Source organism: Glandiceps talaboti, chromosome 19 (genome assembly GCF_964340395.1).
Source record: "Glandiceps talaboti chromosome 19, keGlaTala1.1, whole genome shotgun sequence".
NCBI classification, from domain to species: Eukaryota; Metazoa; Hemichordata; class Enteropneusta; family Spengelidae; genus Glandiceps; species Glandiceps talaboti.
In genome coordinates, this window is record NC_135567.1 from 17,791,897 (window position 1) to 17,810,305 (window position 18,409).

An 18,409-nucleotide genomic window follows, 5' to 3' on the forward strand; every position below is an offset into this window, starting at 1 on the left:
TGATTATATTATTGCCATATGTTTTACGTCGTTCATCAGGAAATAATATTTACTTAAGGGCTTGACACTACTTATCTAGCGACTCGTAGTGACAAGGACCCCTTTGGTCACTCGTATTTTCCTTGGCTGAATGACAAAAATTATAGTGGAATATTATAATTGTCATATTGCAGGATACGTCTCACTAGTATGTCTTCTCAAACATGCTTTCGTTTTTTATTTGCTATAAATTGAACTTTGAAATTTATAATTATAGAAAAAAGACAAGTTAGATTTGGAATTTTATTACTGTTATAGAAAATGCTTTTTAAAATAAATATTTTCAATTAATGATATCATTGTTATTTGTTTTACTCTATGTATATGATATATGATATATGATGTATGATATAAATTATGATATATGATATATGATACATGGATAGTGGTTGTGTTGTTATTTGCATGGTAACATGGCAGTAGACACAGTGTAAGGAACGCCGTGTCTGGCGCCCTCACACATAGACAAATCCCTTTGAGCAAGGCCATTGAGGGATGGGCGATATTACATATCTTAGTCTACATATGCAGTTTGTATTTTCATCTATTTCTTTAGAATAATGTAAATTCGACAATCTCTTCGATTCTATGATTCCAATACGACGTAATGTTCTATGGTGCTGAACATGAACAATAGTAGATCATTGTAAAAAGTTAGAAAGCTCTTGCAAACATATTCGTATCCTTCGTGAATTTATCAACAGTGGGTGATGAGCAAAGTTATCGTCGTATACTGTTCCATAAGAACGGCGCTGTTCACATAAACACACACTCACCGTATGACTTTGTATTTCAATGGCCCACAGACAGTAGACCCTCATGACAATTCGAGGACAATTCACCGCAACTATTACGCCCTTCTTATTTTGTGGTCATCGAACTGTACTGACCTCTCCGATGCTATCAGTACATTTTATGAAGAAAAAATGAGTTAAACAATAATTTTCTTCCACAAATCAGCATTATAATTTTTTCAGACATTAATATTCTTCACATGTGTGTATGGCATTCCATTAGCGTGTTAGTCGACTTCCATAGGTTTGTGACATACTACCATATATAAAGAAAAGCCTTTGAAAGCTACATGTAAATAACGAACCCGTCATACGTTCTGTCAAGTCACGATAGCCGCCAATATTAATATTTGGAACCATACTTATGACGTCACAATGCAATAGCTGTGTATATGCACTTGATAGTATTTCATTGGATGACGTCATATTTTTTTTAAAAATTTATGATATTGTGATGCACCCTCATTTACCGTGTCTATACTACTTCAAATGTTGATACAGCCTAGTAAACATGGTCCGTGTATATACCGTCCATTCGTTTTTCGTTTTCTATTGCAAATTACAAAAACGAAAAACCCATGGCTTAAATAGTTCACATTTATTACTCCAAACTCACATCTATTTTATGTATAACTTTCACGAATCACTTTCCCTATATATGATCCCTTGAGAATGTCACAAGAACCACTTTACTTAATTCTACATTTCTCACCACCCAACCGATCCTGTATTTCTGCAATCTCGCGAATTACCAGGAAATTGACGCCCTCTACGGCAGGACTAGAAAAACTCCCAAGTCACAAAGATTGTAAGATGGTGACCACACAAGCACGTATCTGAGCGGAAATGATACTTTATTGCTGAAACGTTATTTTAAAACAAATTTTTCAAAAGTTTCGTTCTGTCTTTTCTTCTCATTTCTAGGTCATTCAGAATTTTGAAGTGTGATTTTGAACTGAAAGTACCATAAAAAAAAACGATCCACCGACCCATAATTTTTCAGGAGTTATGGTGAAAAACATTGGCCGCCAAACAATATTTAAAAAAGAATTTGTTCTGAAATGCTAAAAAGTGAACAATAGCTCACAAGAAATGACCAGGGCATGCACAGATATAGGAAACGAATCAGTCACTATACATCTATACTTCTAACCTGTCTGTCTGTCTGTCTGTCTGTCTGTCTGTCTGTCTGTCTGTCTGTCTGTCTGTCTGTCTGTCTGTCCATCTGTTTGTCTATCTATCTGTCTGTCTGTCTGTCTGTCTGTCTGTCTGTCTGTCTGTCTGTCTGTCTGTCTGTCTGTCTGTCTGTCTGTCTGTCTGTCCATCTGTTTGTCTATCTATCTGTCTGTCTGTCTGTCTGTCTATCTATCTGTCTGTCTGTCTGTCTGTCTGTCTGTCTGTCTGTCTGTCTGTCTGTCTGTCTGTCAGTATGTCTGTCTGTTTATTCTGCATATATGAGCCAAAGCAGTGGTTCACAGCAGTGTAGGAGTATGTCACAGTATCCTCTGCTACTTAAGGTGGCTGAAAGATGTTTGTGCACACGGCCCTTTATGGACTGAGCACCATTGTCACTGATTACTACAAGTACATACACTGTCTGAGAATCCGTTCCAGACATGGACCAGACATACAACCATATATACCTGTTTTAGTCTTCAAATCTACATGAGCGTCACAAGGTTAATGTTTATGTAATGACGCATGTTGACCTTTCACCTACAGACGACTCGAGATTACCTTCCAAGTTAAATTGATGTATCAAGGACATTTTACAATTGGCTAAATTGAGACATCCTTGTGACTCTGATATCAATAATCTCATGGTAATAATGAACGACTCTTTTCCGTGTTCGATCTGTCACATGACAGTCGTACTATCTATGAGATCACGAATCAGTCACTATACATCTATACGTCTAACCTGTCTGTCTGTCTGTCTGTCCTTGTCAGTATGTCTTGCTGTTTACTATGTATATTTTCATATCCATGACTCTCACTGTGTTCCCATAGTGATGATTATACCATATACTTGTATTCACAACACCGTACCAAACACACCCACATACATACATACATACATACACACACACACCCACACACACACACATACATACACACACATCCAACCACCCACCCACTCACATTCCTCCCCACACGTACATACATCCATCCATCCATCCATACATACATACATACATACATACACACATGCATACACACATACATACATACATACATACTTACACACACACACACACACACACAAACAAACAAACAAACAAACAAACAAACAAACAAACAAACACAACGATATAATCTTATCTGACAATGACAGCTTTTATTAAGAAAGGCAAAAACTATGCATAGATTATAGGACATAAAATCTCATACGTAACACTCAATGGTTCATATATCTCTACTGACCTTTAGCCTTGAAATAACCATGGAAACGACACAAAGAGAATTGTGAGGTTCAAATACACAATACATTAAAAAGATCATGCAAAATCTTAACATTGCAGTATAAATAACATTAATTGTCAAAATTGGAATTATGGGGTAATGCGGTAATGAATATCAGCTATGGACTAGAAATAATATATATATATATATATATATATATATATATATATATATATATATATATATATATATATATATATAAAATGAACTCTGTGTCACTAGAAAATCTTCATATATTGGAATGTGTACTAAATCCTCCAGACAAATATGGTCCGTGACGTCACAAATATATCTGATACATTATCCAAGTAGATCTGATTTTAAGATTATTTTGAAGTCTTGTTTTAAGATGTACACTGTTGATCTTTTTCAAATTTGCTAAGCGACCCAGAATGCACTGCTTATTTCTCTAATGCACAGATTGGACAATTATTAAACGTCATTTCCGGTGCAGTAAAACCAATTTATTCTGATTTGTGTACGTGTTCCCATTACCCTAGTGACCGATCGATATTTACATTTCATTAATATCTTCATAGGAAGTAATTGATTTATTTATATTCATATAATATTCCAAAATATACAATTATGAATTTCTAAAATAAGATATTTCTTCACAAAATCTTGCATCGTTTCTACGATTCTATTATAATAATAAAAATGGTTTAGTCTTTACAAACTAACACTTCACATATAATCAAATACATTGTACAGTGTAAGCAATTACGTCATAAGGTGTACAGATACGTCACACAATATAAGCAGATACGTCATTAAGTGTGTGCAAATACGTCATATCTTGTGAACAGATATTAGTCATATCGTGTGAAGTACGTGTCATTTTGTGTAGGCAAATACGTCATTTCGTGTAGGCATATACGTCATTTAGTGTACGCAAAAATTTCATTTAATGTAAGCTGATACGTCATACAATGTATGTAGATACGTCATTTAGTGTTAGCAAGTACGTCAGTTACAGTAAGTTGGTATGTCATACAATATAAGCTAATACGTCATATAATGTATACAGATACGTCATTTAAACGTCATAGAATGCGCAGACTTGCTTGTATGCGTATAATGTAAGCAGACACGTCATTTAAACGTCATACAATGTATGCAAATACGTCATTTAAACGTCACACAATGTATGTAAATACGTCATTTAAATGTCACACAATGTATGCAAATACGTCATTTAAACGTCACAATGTAAGCAGATACGTCATTTGATGTGAAGCAGATACGTCATTTGATGTGAGCATTATATGATGTACATCGGCAGACACTTTGCATTCCAAGCAAATTGCAGTACGAATAATGACTTGGACACCTATGTGATAACAGAAAGTAAATGGAGGCAGAAATATTCTTTAAAATTTTACTGATGCAAAAGTGTAAAAAAGTGTTTTTTTTTCCATATACAACACAAAAAAGTTTGCATAATGTCGTTTAATAATATTGTACAAGTGAAATCTATACGTTCACACTATTTTAGAATCACACATCAGATCATGCCAGACTTTAACAAATATCACTAGCAGTGAAAAGGATTCTATTTTACAAAAAAATAAATAAACTATTTTAATGATCTACGTAGTGGTGACGTAATTGTCACGTGGTATTTGTCACGTGGTAATTTAGAATGTAAACTATGGCACGTAATAAATAGTCGTCAGCAGACGTAATGCGTGAAGTCATCAACTCATGCTTGTTTATTGAGAGGTGATTGGATAATATCAAAAGCATTCACCAATCAGAATTGACATATACAATCTGACCCGGGTCGATCATGTCAAGGGATTTGAAGAATAACAAATATTTTGTTAAAAAGTGTTTTCATAGAAAAGTATGTATTGCTATGAGAGATAAATTCAATTCATTTGTTTGTTTGTTTATTCTTGTCTCCATTAACGTTCACTCTCTACATGTTCTACCATGACTTGTCCAGTGCAGTCTTGGAGGTCAAAGGTAACGATTTATTTAATGCCGCTTCATTGGTCAACGAAGACCACGTCTCGTTAATTCAAACGGTATTTTTCATCGTGTAGACCGCCCTCTAGAGGTATACGTGTGAATTTTGTCAGTCAAATTCAGACAAGTATTCCGCCTTCATAAACCAAACTATCACTCAAAAATTGTCCAGCGATGCTGTACAACAGATGTGGGTACCAATGAATGCCATCCGTTTGCATGGCAGCCATTGCGCTCCACAAATTAGTTGAAATTTGTTTTAAAAAACGCACTGGTGCAAAGGCAAAATGTGCCAAGTTATGATTGACCATTGCATAGCATGACGTCACCACATTGTCCACAACTATCGTTCCCTCAGTGGTTAATGGCGCGAAAACACCTTGGTCTTCCATCGTTGATATTCGGGTGATTTTGACTGGTCGTAAAGTTGCCCCCTGGTTTTCTGCGACGTAGAGATACTGCCCAACTTGCAAGTCACCTGCATACACGGGTTTCACAGACGCATCAAAAGTCCAGTTGAAGTTTGATGCGTAGACGAGATGACCGCGTGACACAGTCAACCTGTAACCGTAGTCTTCTGTTTCAATTACATGATAACTTTGCCGCCTGTCGGATTTCTTGTCTAACATCATAATGACGTCACTATACACAGTCTGTCCAGCCTCGTTCACAGTCAAAACCCTATCACCGAGCTGAATTTGGTCCATTGATCTGGTGGCGCCATTTTCCAATGTCACAGTTGAACTGGCAGGAAAACAACCTCCACGGCCACCTCCTTTGGAATGTTCTGAAAACAAATATATGAAAACACGTCAGAATAACTTGATGATTTATTAGTTATTAATTTGACATATTATGAATTGGCTAACATTGTCGCCTCTAGTACTTGTCAATTTTAACTATTTGATATGGGTACTTTATTTTTATATGTTGTTGGGGCTAGGGTTTATCTCAAAGTTCAGCCCATTACCCTCACACATTACATAGTAACAAGCAGACAGTACTTGACAAGACCTACACAGAGTAAACAATTCTCCTAATACAGAATTATGACGAGTGCAAAAAACATACAACGTCTCTGTGCTGGGGCTGAAACTGGGAATCTATTTGTTGGCAAGGTAATTGTTCTTGAAGTATATTAGACTGTAAGCATTAGTATGGTATTACAGAGTTTGATCTCCTGTTCAGTAAATGTGGCGTTATCAGACAACCGTTGATAACACTGTCATTAGTACACATCTCTACGTGACTGTCATATAGCTAGCTATCTCCATACAACTTCAAGTCTCTTAAATCAGTAACAAATACTTTAATAGCAGGCTTGTTCACTTCTGACTTCCTGTCGCTGTTGACCTCACAAGATGACCTCTAAGGCCAATAACACTTCGGACGAAAATTCCAAACTATGGTTTTGTATAGCTACAAATGACTAGCATATCCGAGATGAACTACATATATAGACAGAACACAAATTTGAAACACAAAGCAATATAGCTATAGAATGCAGTATAAACATCGCAACAAAGACATCCAGACAGGTAACCACATCCATATACGCAAACAAACAAACAAACAAACAAACAGGCAGACCGACAGACAGACAAACACACATAGAGACAGACACACCTACACATGGCATCGTTGACTCAACTTCAATTCTTTATTACTTTTAATGTAAATATACTATATATATATAATATTTTCCGTTGGTTTGTAGTTTATTTGAAACCAGTTTCTACCTGTTTGCATCTGTCTGTCTGTCTGTCTGTATGTATGTATGTATGTATGTATGTATGTATGTCTGTCTGTATGTATGTATGTATGTATGTAAGATGTGTGTATGTATGTATGTATGTATGTATGTATGTATGTATGTATGTATGTATGTATGTGTGTGTGTGTGTATGTATGTATGTATGTATGTATGTATGTATGTGTGTATGTGTGTATGTATGTATGTATGTATGTATGTATGTATGTATGTATGTATGTATGTATGTATGTATGTATGTATGTATGTATGTATGTATGTATGTATGTATGTATGTATGTATCTGATAATGTATGTGCCTTCCAGTACTACTGTGTATATCTTTGCCTATGCCTATGTGTATATCTACAGAATACAAGAGTGTCTGTTTTCTACAAGTATTCAAGTCTACTCGTCTAAGTTTCAGGGCTAGGTTTCTCTTAACAGTGGCCAATGAAAATGATCGTTCTTTATGCTAGGTAGAGATGACCATTATTTGACGTTTAATATGCAAATTTGATATGGTGAGTGTATTGTGAGTAGATGAACGTACCTGATAAAGGTAGTTGTGGTTCAAATGAGTTCTTACAGCAAAATGCATATATAATGAATCTAGAGTTGATGGCATGAAGGTTTACATCAAAGTCGTCAATTGGCACATATACCATTGACATTTTTGCAATAGCTCTTTCTTTGAGGTCTCACTCACAATACATCAGGACATATTTTGTTATGGCGGCTTTTCTTTGAAGTAGAGTTGACAACCGATCCAGCTGTGTTTATACATACACTGCCGACCACGTTAAGTGTGAAATTGTCCATAAATGTGTCTAGTTGAAATAAGAAATTGGACTTTTGATGGAGTAGTTTATTACTAATAGTCCTATAAAGTTATTAATATCTACTGTCTATGATGGCCTAATATTCTATGGACAGGTTAGTATCTGAAAGAGGAGGTAAAATGGATCCCTTCCCAACATGTCTACATACTGGTGTATCTAGGCATTGACTAGTCCTAACTTCAAAACACGTTTAGATGACTTTTCAGTTGTTCTTTCTATGATGTCATAATCTGTGTTTACTCCGTCTTTTCATATCAGCTGTTATTTACACATATACTTGGATACACCCTTCTGGTTTTCTGCTCGATTTCTTATCAATGGGTGGATTTTACCAGAATTGACCTAGCCACAATTTCTTGTTTGACAAATCTAAATATACATCCTGTACTGCACAGTGACATACATCCTGGCCTCAAAAGATAACACTTTGTCTTGGACGGTGCAGTTGTGGTTTCCTATGATGAGTTTGAACTACATATAGGTATGTTGGGCTTGAGGTATTATTGTATGTGAGAATGTTGGGGTGTATGTATTCTATGTGGGTATGTCGGGTTTGGAGTATTGTATGCGTGTATGCTGCAGCTGGGTATGTGTGTGTGTGTATGTATGTATGTATGTATGTATGTATGTATGTATGTATGTATGTATGTATGTATGTATGTATGTATGTATGTATGTGTGTGTGTGTGGGTATATGTTTGGTTGGAACAATTCTATGATTGGTATATGTGGGTATATTGGGCACTTTATGGAAGGAGATAGATTTGTAGCATCAAAGGCAACTTTCATTCTGTCAATGAGTCAAGTCAAATGAGACGCTCAAAGGTCAACTGATAGACCTGACCTCCTTGAACCCGGCTATTAACGATAATGAGCTTCAGACAATGAAATTGGAAATGATTATAGTGTTGTTAGGTGACGTCACGCCTAGCAACATGACCAATTGCATTCAAACTACATAAAGCTAAATCAACAAAAGAAGTAATGTAAGTACACCTATCTCATAAACTTTAAATAGAAACTCTCACTTTAACCAGTCACATGGACCTTTCACAATTTAATAGACAGTGTAAGACAAGAATGAATAGTTGTTGTCTAAGTTTCCACTTTTCTAGACCAGACCTGGAAATAACTGATTGTAGTCCGAACAAAGAAGCAATAAGAGAATATTTAAGGGTTGTTATATAAATACTTTTACTTTGTATTGTGAGATTGTTGTTCCTTGGACAATAACCATATTTATATTGGTGAAAGTCACGTGTGATTATGATATCATACCTACAACTACACAGAATTATCGCTAATCGACCGTACAGTTTACCTCGCTCTCTCTCTCTCTCTCTCCCTCTCTCTCTCTCTCTCTCTCTCTCATATATATATATATATATATATATATATATATATATATATATATATATATATATATATATATATATATATATATATATATATATATATATATATATATATATATATATATATATATATATATATATATATATATACACTATAACAGACAGGGTGTGAAACATATGGCCCAGTGTGCCATGTAAATAACGTCTTTTCTAGTTACATTTTGGCACTCTCAAACTTTGACAAAAAGTCAACATCCGGTTGTACTTTTAGTTTTTGCATCTCTGAAGTCTACAAAAAGTGGTTGTATTTGTTTCAAGTAGTAGAGAGTTTACGTCCATCTAGTCGCATTCTTTCATTGCCTGATCAATGACTCTCTCTGTTCCAGTCAGTCCTTCTAAATCTGCATTTGAAAAGCACTAAAAGTCAACAATTCACCTCCGGCTTAGGAGAAGTACACACGATCTGTACAAATCACTTGCTAATCTATCCCAACATGCTTTGTGTTAAAGGTAGGGTGAAGGCTGTTTGCACGAATTTATGCTAATTATTGTATGTTGCGGCTGTTTATACAAATTTATGCTAATTAGATTAGGGTTAATGCTATCACAAAGTTATGCTATTAAGAGTATGGTAGAGGGTATATATACACATTTATGCTAATCAGGGAAGGGTCAAGATCAGTTACACAGATTTATACTGGGTTATAGAAATTTACAAATCATTTTTGCTAATCAGGCTATGACATTATCTAATTTCCACTTTCTCCCTCCTCCTCCTCCCTCTTCCTCCTGCCCCACATCCTGCCCCTGTCCTTCCACTTCCCCTCCGCCTCCACCACCACCACCACCACCACCACCACCACCACCTCCTCATCATCATCATCATCATCACCACCACCACCACCTCCTCCTCCTCATCATCATCATCATCATCATCACCATCATCACCACCACCACCACCACCACCACCACCATCACCATACTTAAACCTATACTTGCATCGTGATTTCTTTCATTTTGGATTTTTGGGTCAAAATATTCATAAAGGCTATATCCCCCCCCCCCCCCAATAGTCAGGTCGATGGCATGCATAGTACGTGTAATAGTGTTAATACATTATTTTGTGGCAGTGTTATGGGATTAAGACAAGGAAGTATGAAAGCTAGGTTATATGTTACTACTGCTAAAATGTCAAGGACCTGTGTTCATACACTTTGTTTTATCATTAGCCAACTCAGCTGGAACGGTAATGTCATCCATAAAGATGTGAATGGCCACATGTGACAGAATATACGAATTGACGATAGTTACACAGTACATCAGGATATCCCATGTCAACTCATTTTAGCTCCCTCTAAATTATAAAACATTAAAATCAGCAAAAATAGATTTGTAAATCCAATATTCCGGGTTGTCGTGTTGTCATGACAACACAGTGATGGTTTAGACTTTTAGACATTCATTCAATCCAACTTAATCCAGTGGTTGGTGTAGAGATAGAACCCCCTAGTTCAATTAAAATTCATAACCACACATCTAGCTCCCCAGCAACGGAAGACTGGTATAAATTGTGGAGATTAGTCTCATTAGTAAACACAGAAAACGGAAATAAAGCTTTGCTGTCACTGTCTCTGCCATCCATTCACCTTTCATAGCAAGCGATATCACGGAGACACGTTAAGGCGATGAGGTGAATGCCTACAGCAATGTGGTATCCTCCACGTGACACCGCGACATGTACAGCATGAGTACCTACTATTGTAATAACACACTAAACTATACTCTACTAAACTTTACTATATTACATTCACCTCAGTCAGAACTAAAGACTATGATAAGTGACATTAAAAGTAAAACCTCAATAAAAGACACATATACATTCACCTATGCATACATACATACATACATACATACATACATACATACATACATACATACATACATACATACACGTACATACATACATACATACATACATACACACATACATACACACACACACACATACATACACACATACATACATACACATATATATATATACATACACACACAAATACATACACACATACATACGTACATACATACATACATACATACAGACAGACACAAATACATACATACATACATACATACACACATACATACATACATACACATGCATACATACATACATACATACATACATACATACACACATACATACATACATAAATACATACATACATACATACATACATACATACATACATACAGACAGACAGACACACATATACATCAAGCTTCTACACTGATCACACACACTGATACTACTACTCATTTACATCACTTGATCTCTATCAATTTTATGACAGATGAATTACTATGAAGCGATGTTATTTCAAGCTCTAGCAAAGCATCGACGATTCAGCAATGGATGATTAATAGGTGCTCTTGCTACGATATCTCATTACAAATTGCTACACTGTATCCAACTCATTACAAATTGCTACATAGTAGCAAACGATGTTATCTGCGTGAGTGGCTGATATCTACTTACTTGGCTGCCATATTGGGATGAACGAGATCTACGTTCTACAACTCAAATTCGCCGTGATACAATTCCCTTGGGACGAATAGGGTCTGATTCTATTTGTTTATATCGTGTATGCTTTAATTCCCAGCAGTAATTATTTCATCAATGCTAAGAGTATTGTTTTAATCGATTGGTCTGTAATACTTAACAAACAATATTATCTTAGTATACATATTTCTGTTGCTAGGCAAAATCCGTCAAAATCGTGAAAAGTGACCTTTAGCCTAGTTATGATAAACTAAACTCAGTTAAGGTAGAGTCCTTCAGATGCACTGAGGCTAACGTATACCTATTCATTGACTAGATGTCGATATACGCAGATAGCTACATATATTGATGGACATAAAAGCAGGCAGGCAAACTGATCCATCACCCGAGAGAGAGAGAGAGAGAGAGAGAGAGAGAGAGAGAGAGAGAGAGAGAGAGAGAGAGAGAGAGAGAGAGAGAGAGAGAGAGAGAGAGAGAGAGAGAGAGAGAGAGAGAGAGAGAGAGAGAGAGAGAGAGAGAGAGAGAGAGAGAGAGAGAGAGAGAGGAGAGAGAGAGAGAGAGAGAGAGAGAGAGAAGAGAGAGAGAGAGAGAGAGAGAGAGAGGAGGAGGAGAGGAGAAAGCAGTCCGGCCGATCGACAGGCAGACACACAGACAGACACCCACTCACTCACTCACCCAAACATAGCGAGGGTGAGGGAGGGGGATACCGGTGTTATGACAAGTAGGAGGAGAGGCTTCTTTTATTGATAACATAGTCCTTGAGTCACGGTTGATTTTAAGTAGGCCTGCAGCTAGACAAATCGAAATTCTAAGTCCTATTCTTTAGAACAAAGTCAACTGTTACTTTCAAATGAAATGTCAAGAAAAGAATTTATCAGGAGTTTTAACTGTTGTTTGTTGTGACTACATTATAGTTGGTTTGACTAAATAGAATGCTAATAACGTTAAGTTAACACTTGAAGATGGTTGATGTTTGCAGCCTGTACTACTCTCTACTAACATGTACACATCTATTGTTTAGACGATAAACACACAATTAGATTAGAATGCCGTAAGTCAACCAACAGACAAAACATGCCGTCCTCTGTTTAGATAGCTTGTACACCTTTAGAACATTCCGTCTTTATGTAAATCCACTTCTTGCAGTCTGCATTGTCACTGACGCCAGTGATATTGGTAACAAGAAGCGGGTGTAGAGACTAGGGTATGCCGATTTGTCGAGATTGTATTGTGCTAGAGTAATACTGGTACCCGTACTGTACTATAAAATCTAGTTCGGTGATATCAGTACCCATCTTGGACTAAAACCAGATATATTATATTGTACCTATATTTGACTAAACTTGGCTAAATGATACTGTACCCATATCGGACTAAATCCACCTAAATGATACTGTACCCATATCGGACTAAATCCACCTTAATGATAATGTACCCATATTGGACTAAATCCACTTGTGATACTGTACCCATATTTGACTAAACCCAGCTAAATGACACTGTACCCATATTGGACTAAATCCACCTTAATGATAATGTACCCATATTGGACTAAATCCACTTGTGATACTGTGCCCGTATTGGGACTAAACTCAGATAAATGATACTGTACCCATATTGGACTAAACCAGCTAGAATACAGTAATACTTAGTCCATGGGAAAGGGGAAATAACAAAATATTGGCTTGGTGTTTCCCATGGGAATGGGGAAATAGAGAAATAGCAAATTCAAAAACCTCATTCACATGTATTCTAGGCCAAACTGATACCCAATCTTGGACAAAACCAACCTAACACACCCAGTATGCATTTGTAATGATGAAATCTAAAACCATGTATTGTTAGCAATTTCATTTACATCACATGGGGAGGTCACTAGAAACCCCACTTTTTAAGTTTTATGATTTATTGATTTGCGATAAGCTAACAAATTTCCCTTCTTGTCACATGTCTAGTTACTACCTCATTAACAACACTCCAGGTTGACCTCTGACCCCACTTCTCTAGTGTACTGGACTAAGTACAAGTCAATATGAGGCTGTCAACTTTTTTTGAAAAATCAGTTTACTTTTCAGCTCCATGCCATGAAAAGTGTCAATAGATATAAAGTCAACTTTGTGGTTTCGTATTTATGACTGCTTGTATGTGAGCTGGTCAAAATGAAAAAATAAATAATGCCAGTGAAAGAAGGGAAGAGTTACAGCTAAAATGATGTAGGCTTGGTGTTTCACTCATGTAACATGACATTTAATACTCACCCTCTGACAACTTTTAATGCAGAAGAAACAAATACATAGGTGCCGTGCACAGTGGGGATGGTAGAAGGAGTCAAGTTGAAATGTTGATTATCAGTTAGAAAATAAACAATTGCAGCCATTAACATCATCAAGTCCATGTGTAAATGTTTTTATTAGAGGCCTATTTCTATTAAACCATGAAAGAATAGCAATGCTTATAAGTGTTCAATGTGATTGGGTAAGGATCCTGATGTGATCGTTGTGTGTCTGTTATTGTTCTGGAGTTAAAATTTGTTGCCTCTGTGTCAAAAACGTAAAGTCCCATGAGTGAAACACCAAGCCTACATCATTTTGGCTGTAATGTCCCATGAGTGAAACACCAAGCCTATATCATTGTAGCTGTAATGACCCACGAGTGAAACACCAAGTCTACATCATTTAGCTGCAATGACCCATGAGTGAAACACCAAGCGCCTATATCATTGTAGCTGTAATGATCCACGAGTGAAACACCAAGCCTACATCATTTTGGCTGTAATGTCCCATGAGTGAAACACCAAGCCTACATCATTGTAGCTGTAATGACCCATGAGTGAAACACCAACCCTACATCATTGTAGCTGTAATGACCCATGAGTGAAACACCAAGCCTACATCATTTTAGCTGTAATGTCCCATGAGTGAAACACCAAGCCTACATCATTTTAGCTGTAATGACCCATGAGCGAAACACCAAACGTACATCATTGTAGCTGTAATGTCCCATGAGTGAAACACCAAGCCTACATCATTTTGGCTGTAATGACCCATGAGTGAAACACCAAGCCTACACCATTTTAGCTGTATGTTCCTGTCATCCTCGTTAAATGTCTGGATGCAATGTGGTCTCGAATCGTGAAAGAAAGCTCTTAAGATTCAATTAAGGATAGCACTAGACAAGATGAATTGTATATTTTGTAAATCTGAAATGCTCTTTCAAAAGTCAACACTCGAACTGTAAATCTACCTGTGTAGTGCCAGTATTGTGAACAGTTAAATCAATGCAACAAAGTTCAAACATCAGTGTCGCAGAGTTCATTTTCAAATTTAAATTGAGGAAGCATAAAATTGCTTAGAAAATATGATTTATAGGATAAATATATCTTATACATACGAATGGTTTCAAAATATGACCAGGTCAGTTATCACAAATTTCACTTAATCTCAGCACAACAGTTTATGATGCAATTTTTTTTATCTCGGTTCATACAATGTTTAGACGTTATTCCCCAATATTTGTCTTCTTTTGTGAAGACGAATATTGGAGAATAACATAATTATACCAGCGCCGGTAATATCAAAGTAACGGTAATTTTGAACGTTTTGACTCATATTTCGAACACAGAACCAATGACACAGCAGAACCTGTGATATAGACACGCGTTGTCGTGACATAGACGCGCGTTGTAGTGACGTAGAACCCATTTTCGTAGACTTCATAAAGTTTAAAATGTATACATGTCCCCAAGCTTCAATGACTTTAGGGGAAGTGATATATTACAATTACTTGTACTTTGGTTTCAGTTGTAAAGTGTTGGTGTATCTGGAGTGTTGTAACGTGTATGAACCAACCCAAACGTACATTTGTGACACACACACACCGTTTTGGCAAGGTTAGTTGAAATCGGGTGTAAATACGTGTACGAGAAGAGAGGAGATGAGAGGAGGGGTGGTAGGGAGATTTTGATAAGGGTGGACAGGAGGCGTTAGAGGGTGTGGGCAAGAGAGTATATCTTAAATTTGTTATGTTAATTAGAACCCTGCATACTTGTATCATAACATATGGATGTACAGAGGTAAAACACATGTCTATGTTGACGCTGTTAGTCTCTATTGACAGTATTGTACACAAAACACCTTGAAATATCAATCCATCTTATATTCTCTTACTGAAGATAATCTGTAAAGATAGTGATCATGAAAATATGAATGGAATAGAAAAGAAATCGTGCGTGTAGACAACTATTGACGTTCCATACAGTCAAGTATAGCACCTGTGGCTATACAAGTACTGTGTGCTAGATTGACCGATTGTTGGTACACGCCCATACCCAGACGATTGAATGTGTGAACCAATTCTGTGCATATACACCATGCACACTTCAATGCAGTCATTGTTTTGTACTCAGCTCTTTTTAAAGTGTTGACAACACATGCAACTCATAGTACTTGGCCTTGTGAATGAACCAGTGAACCACATAGAATCAATCACATGTGAATTTGGAATATGGAATATTTGCACATTGACCAACATACATACATACAAGACACATTCATATATATATATATATATATATATATATATATATATATATATATATATATATATATATATATATATATATATATATATATATATATATATATATATATATATATATATATATATATATATATATATATATATATATATATATATATATATATATCCTTTCACTGTCCAATTATATATTCTTTTCACTGTCAAGTTAACTACTAATGCTCAAGTGAAAATGCTGAGAGAGAGAGAGAGAGAGAGAGAGAGAGAGAGAGAGAGAGAGAGAGAGAGAGAGAGAGAGAGAGAGAGAGAGAGAGAGAGAGAGAGAGAGAGAGGGAGAGAGAGAGGGGGAGGGAGGAAGAGAGGAGAGGGAGGAAGAGAGGGGAGAGAAAGGGGCGTTGGGTGGGGGTAGTGGGCCTTCGTGTCACTGGTGACTGATCGTACAGGTATTGATGTTTTTTATCAGTCTTTAATTCACCCGGACGTCAGTAGATGGCAGCGGAGATAAAATTCAAACTTACAACAAAGTTGTGAAGTCGATAGGTAGCCAATTTGATACGCCTGACTTGGTAGCACTCAAAGACTCACCCTGCTTTTAAAACAGCAGACATATCACATTGCGTTCATGCTCCACGCCAAATATTTGGAACACATGTTATACATACAAACTGGTTTTGAGGTACACAAAGAACCTAAGCGACGTAAAGTGGTCCAAGCTAACAAGGACCGTGTAAACGACACTTAGGTGTGTCATTGGAATTCCTACATATGGGACACAGTCAAACAGGGCAAAGATTAGACTACTAGAAGGCAGGAAACAATTGTACCATTACCTTTGAAGTATAGAGGACACAGAATGACAGAATAACAAGAAAATTGATTCCCACAAAGCCAGATGTACGTATATGGGTTTACTCTATATCTCTTATAGACATTAACGTGACGTCATACCCCCTAGACACCAGTGAATTTATACTTGTGAGTACTGAAGCTGCATAGTATATTGCTCCTCAAGAAACTAAATGACGTAATACTCGTCTTGAAACTATATGACGTAATACTCCACTAGCAGTTAGGTGACATAATACCCGACTAGACATTAAGTGACGTAATATTCGACGAGAAACTACATGACGTAATACTAAAACGCCACTAAAACCTGAGTGACGTAATACTCGACTTGACACTACGTGATTTACACGTCAAGAAACTAAATGACGTAATACTCGACTAGAAAGTAAATGACGTAATGCTCGACTAGAAACTAAGTGACGTAATACTAAACTAGAAAATGACGTAATGCTCGACTAGAAACTAAGTGACGTAATACTAAACTAGAAATAAAGTGACATCACAATGAAGACATGTACTAGTAACTCAACAAGAAAGTAAGTGACGTAATATTTGAAGATCGACATATAGGGAAAAACACCTGCTGGTCTATTTGAGTTTTATCAACTATACATCCAGATGGGTGCTGTAGAATTATTCTGCATTGCGTGTTGAGCACCCCCTCTGATTTTTGCCAATTGTGAGACTTTGAAAGTAACATGAAACTTGAATGAATAAAGCTAAAGTAGATGAGAGGTCATTGAATTTATATTGGATTGTTCCAGTCCTTCCTATAGCATTAAGTTTGGTATCTGAACATGTCCATTTTCTCATTGCTGGATACTTATATAAGAGCTCTGTAAAGTATCAAATATCTCCTAATTGCATACATTGTCACATAATTGTACATTGTATGTATACTCACATAGATGTACATTGTATGTATATAGTATATTCACATAGATGTACATTGTATGTATATAGCTCAGAGGAAAATATGAGTGACTTAAGGGGTCGCTAGACTCGTAGTGACAACGCTTAGGTCACGAGTATTTTCCGACTGAATCAAGAAAAATATTGGGGAATAATGTAATTATACCATTGGCAGTAATATTTTTTTTAAATCGTGGAAACTAATGGTAATTTTGAGCATTTAGACTCATATTGCCAACACAGCAGAACCAATGACGTAGACACGCGTTGTCGTGACGTAACACGCATTGTCGTGACGTAGCACGACCAGAGTATATATTCCATATTTTTAG

The 18,409-nt window shown here is 36.4% G+C and overlaps 1 protein-coding gene across 1 annotated transcript in view; it reads right to left on the minus strand.

Annotated features, from left to right (window-relative positions):
- Positions 1–3,506: 3,506 nt before the first annotated feature.
- The window catches only part of LOC144449916 (sonic hedgehog protein-like), a 31,287-nt gene continuing 16,384 nt past the window's right edge, over positions 3,507–18,409 (minus strand). Inside the window, exon 3 of the mRNA XM_078140464.1 lies at positions 3,507–6,057. Coding sequence (XP_077996590.1) covers positions 5,390–6,057 — 668 coding nt within the window. The 3' untranslated portion in view covers positions 3,507–5,389. The remainder of the gene's footprint in view (positions 6,058–18,409) is intronic.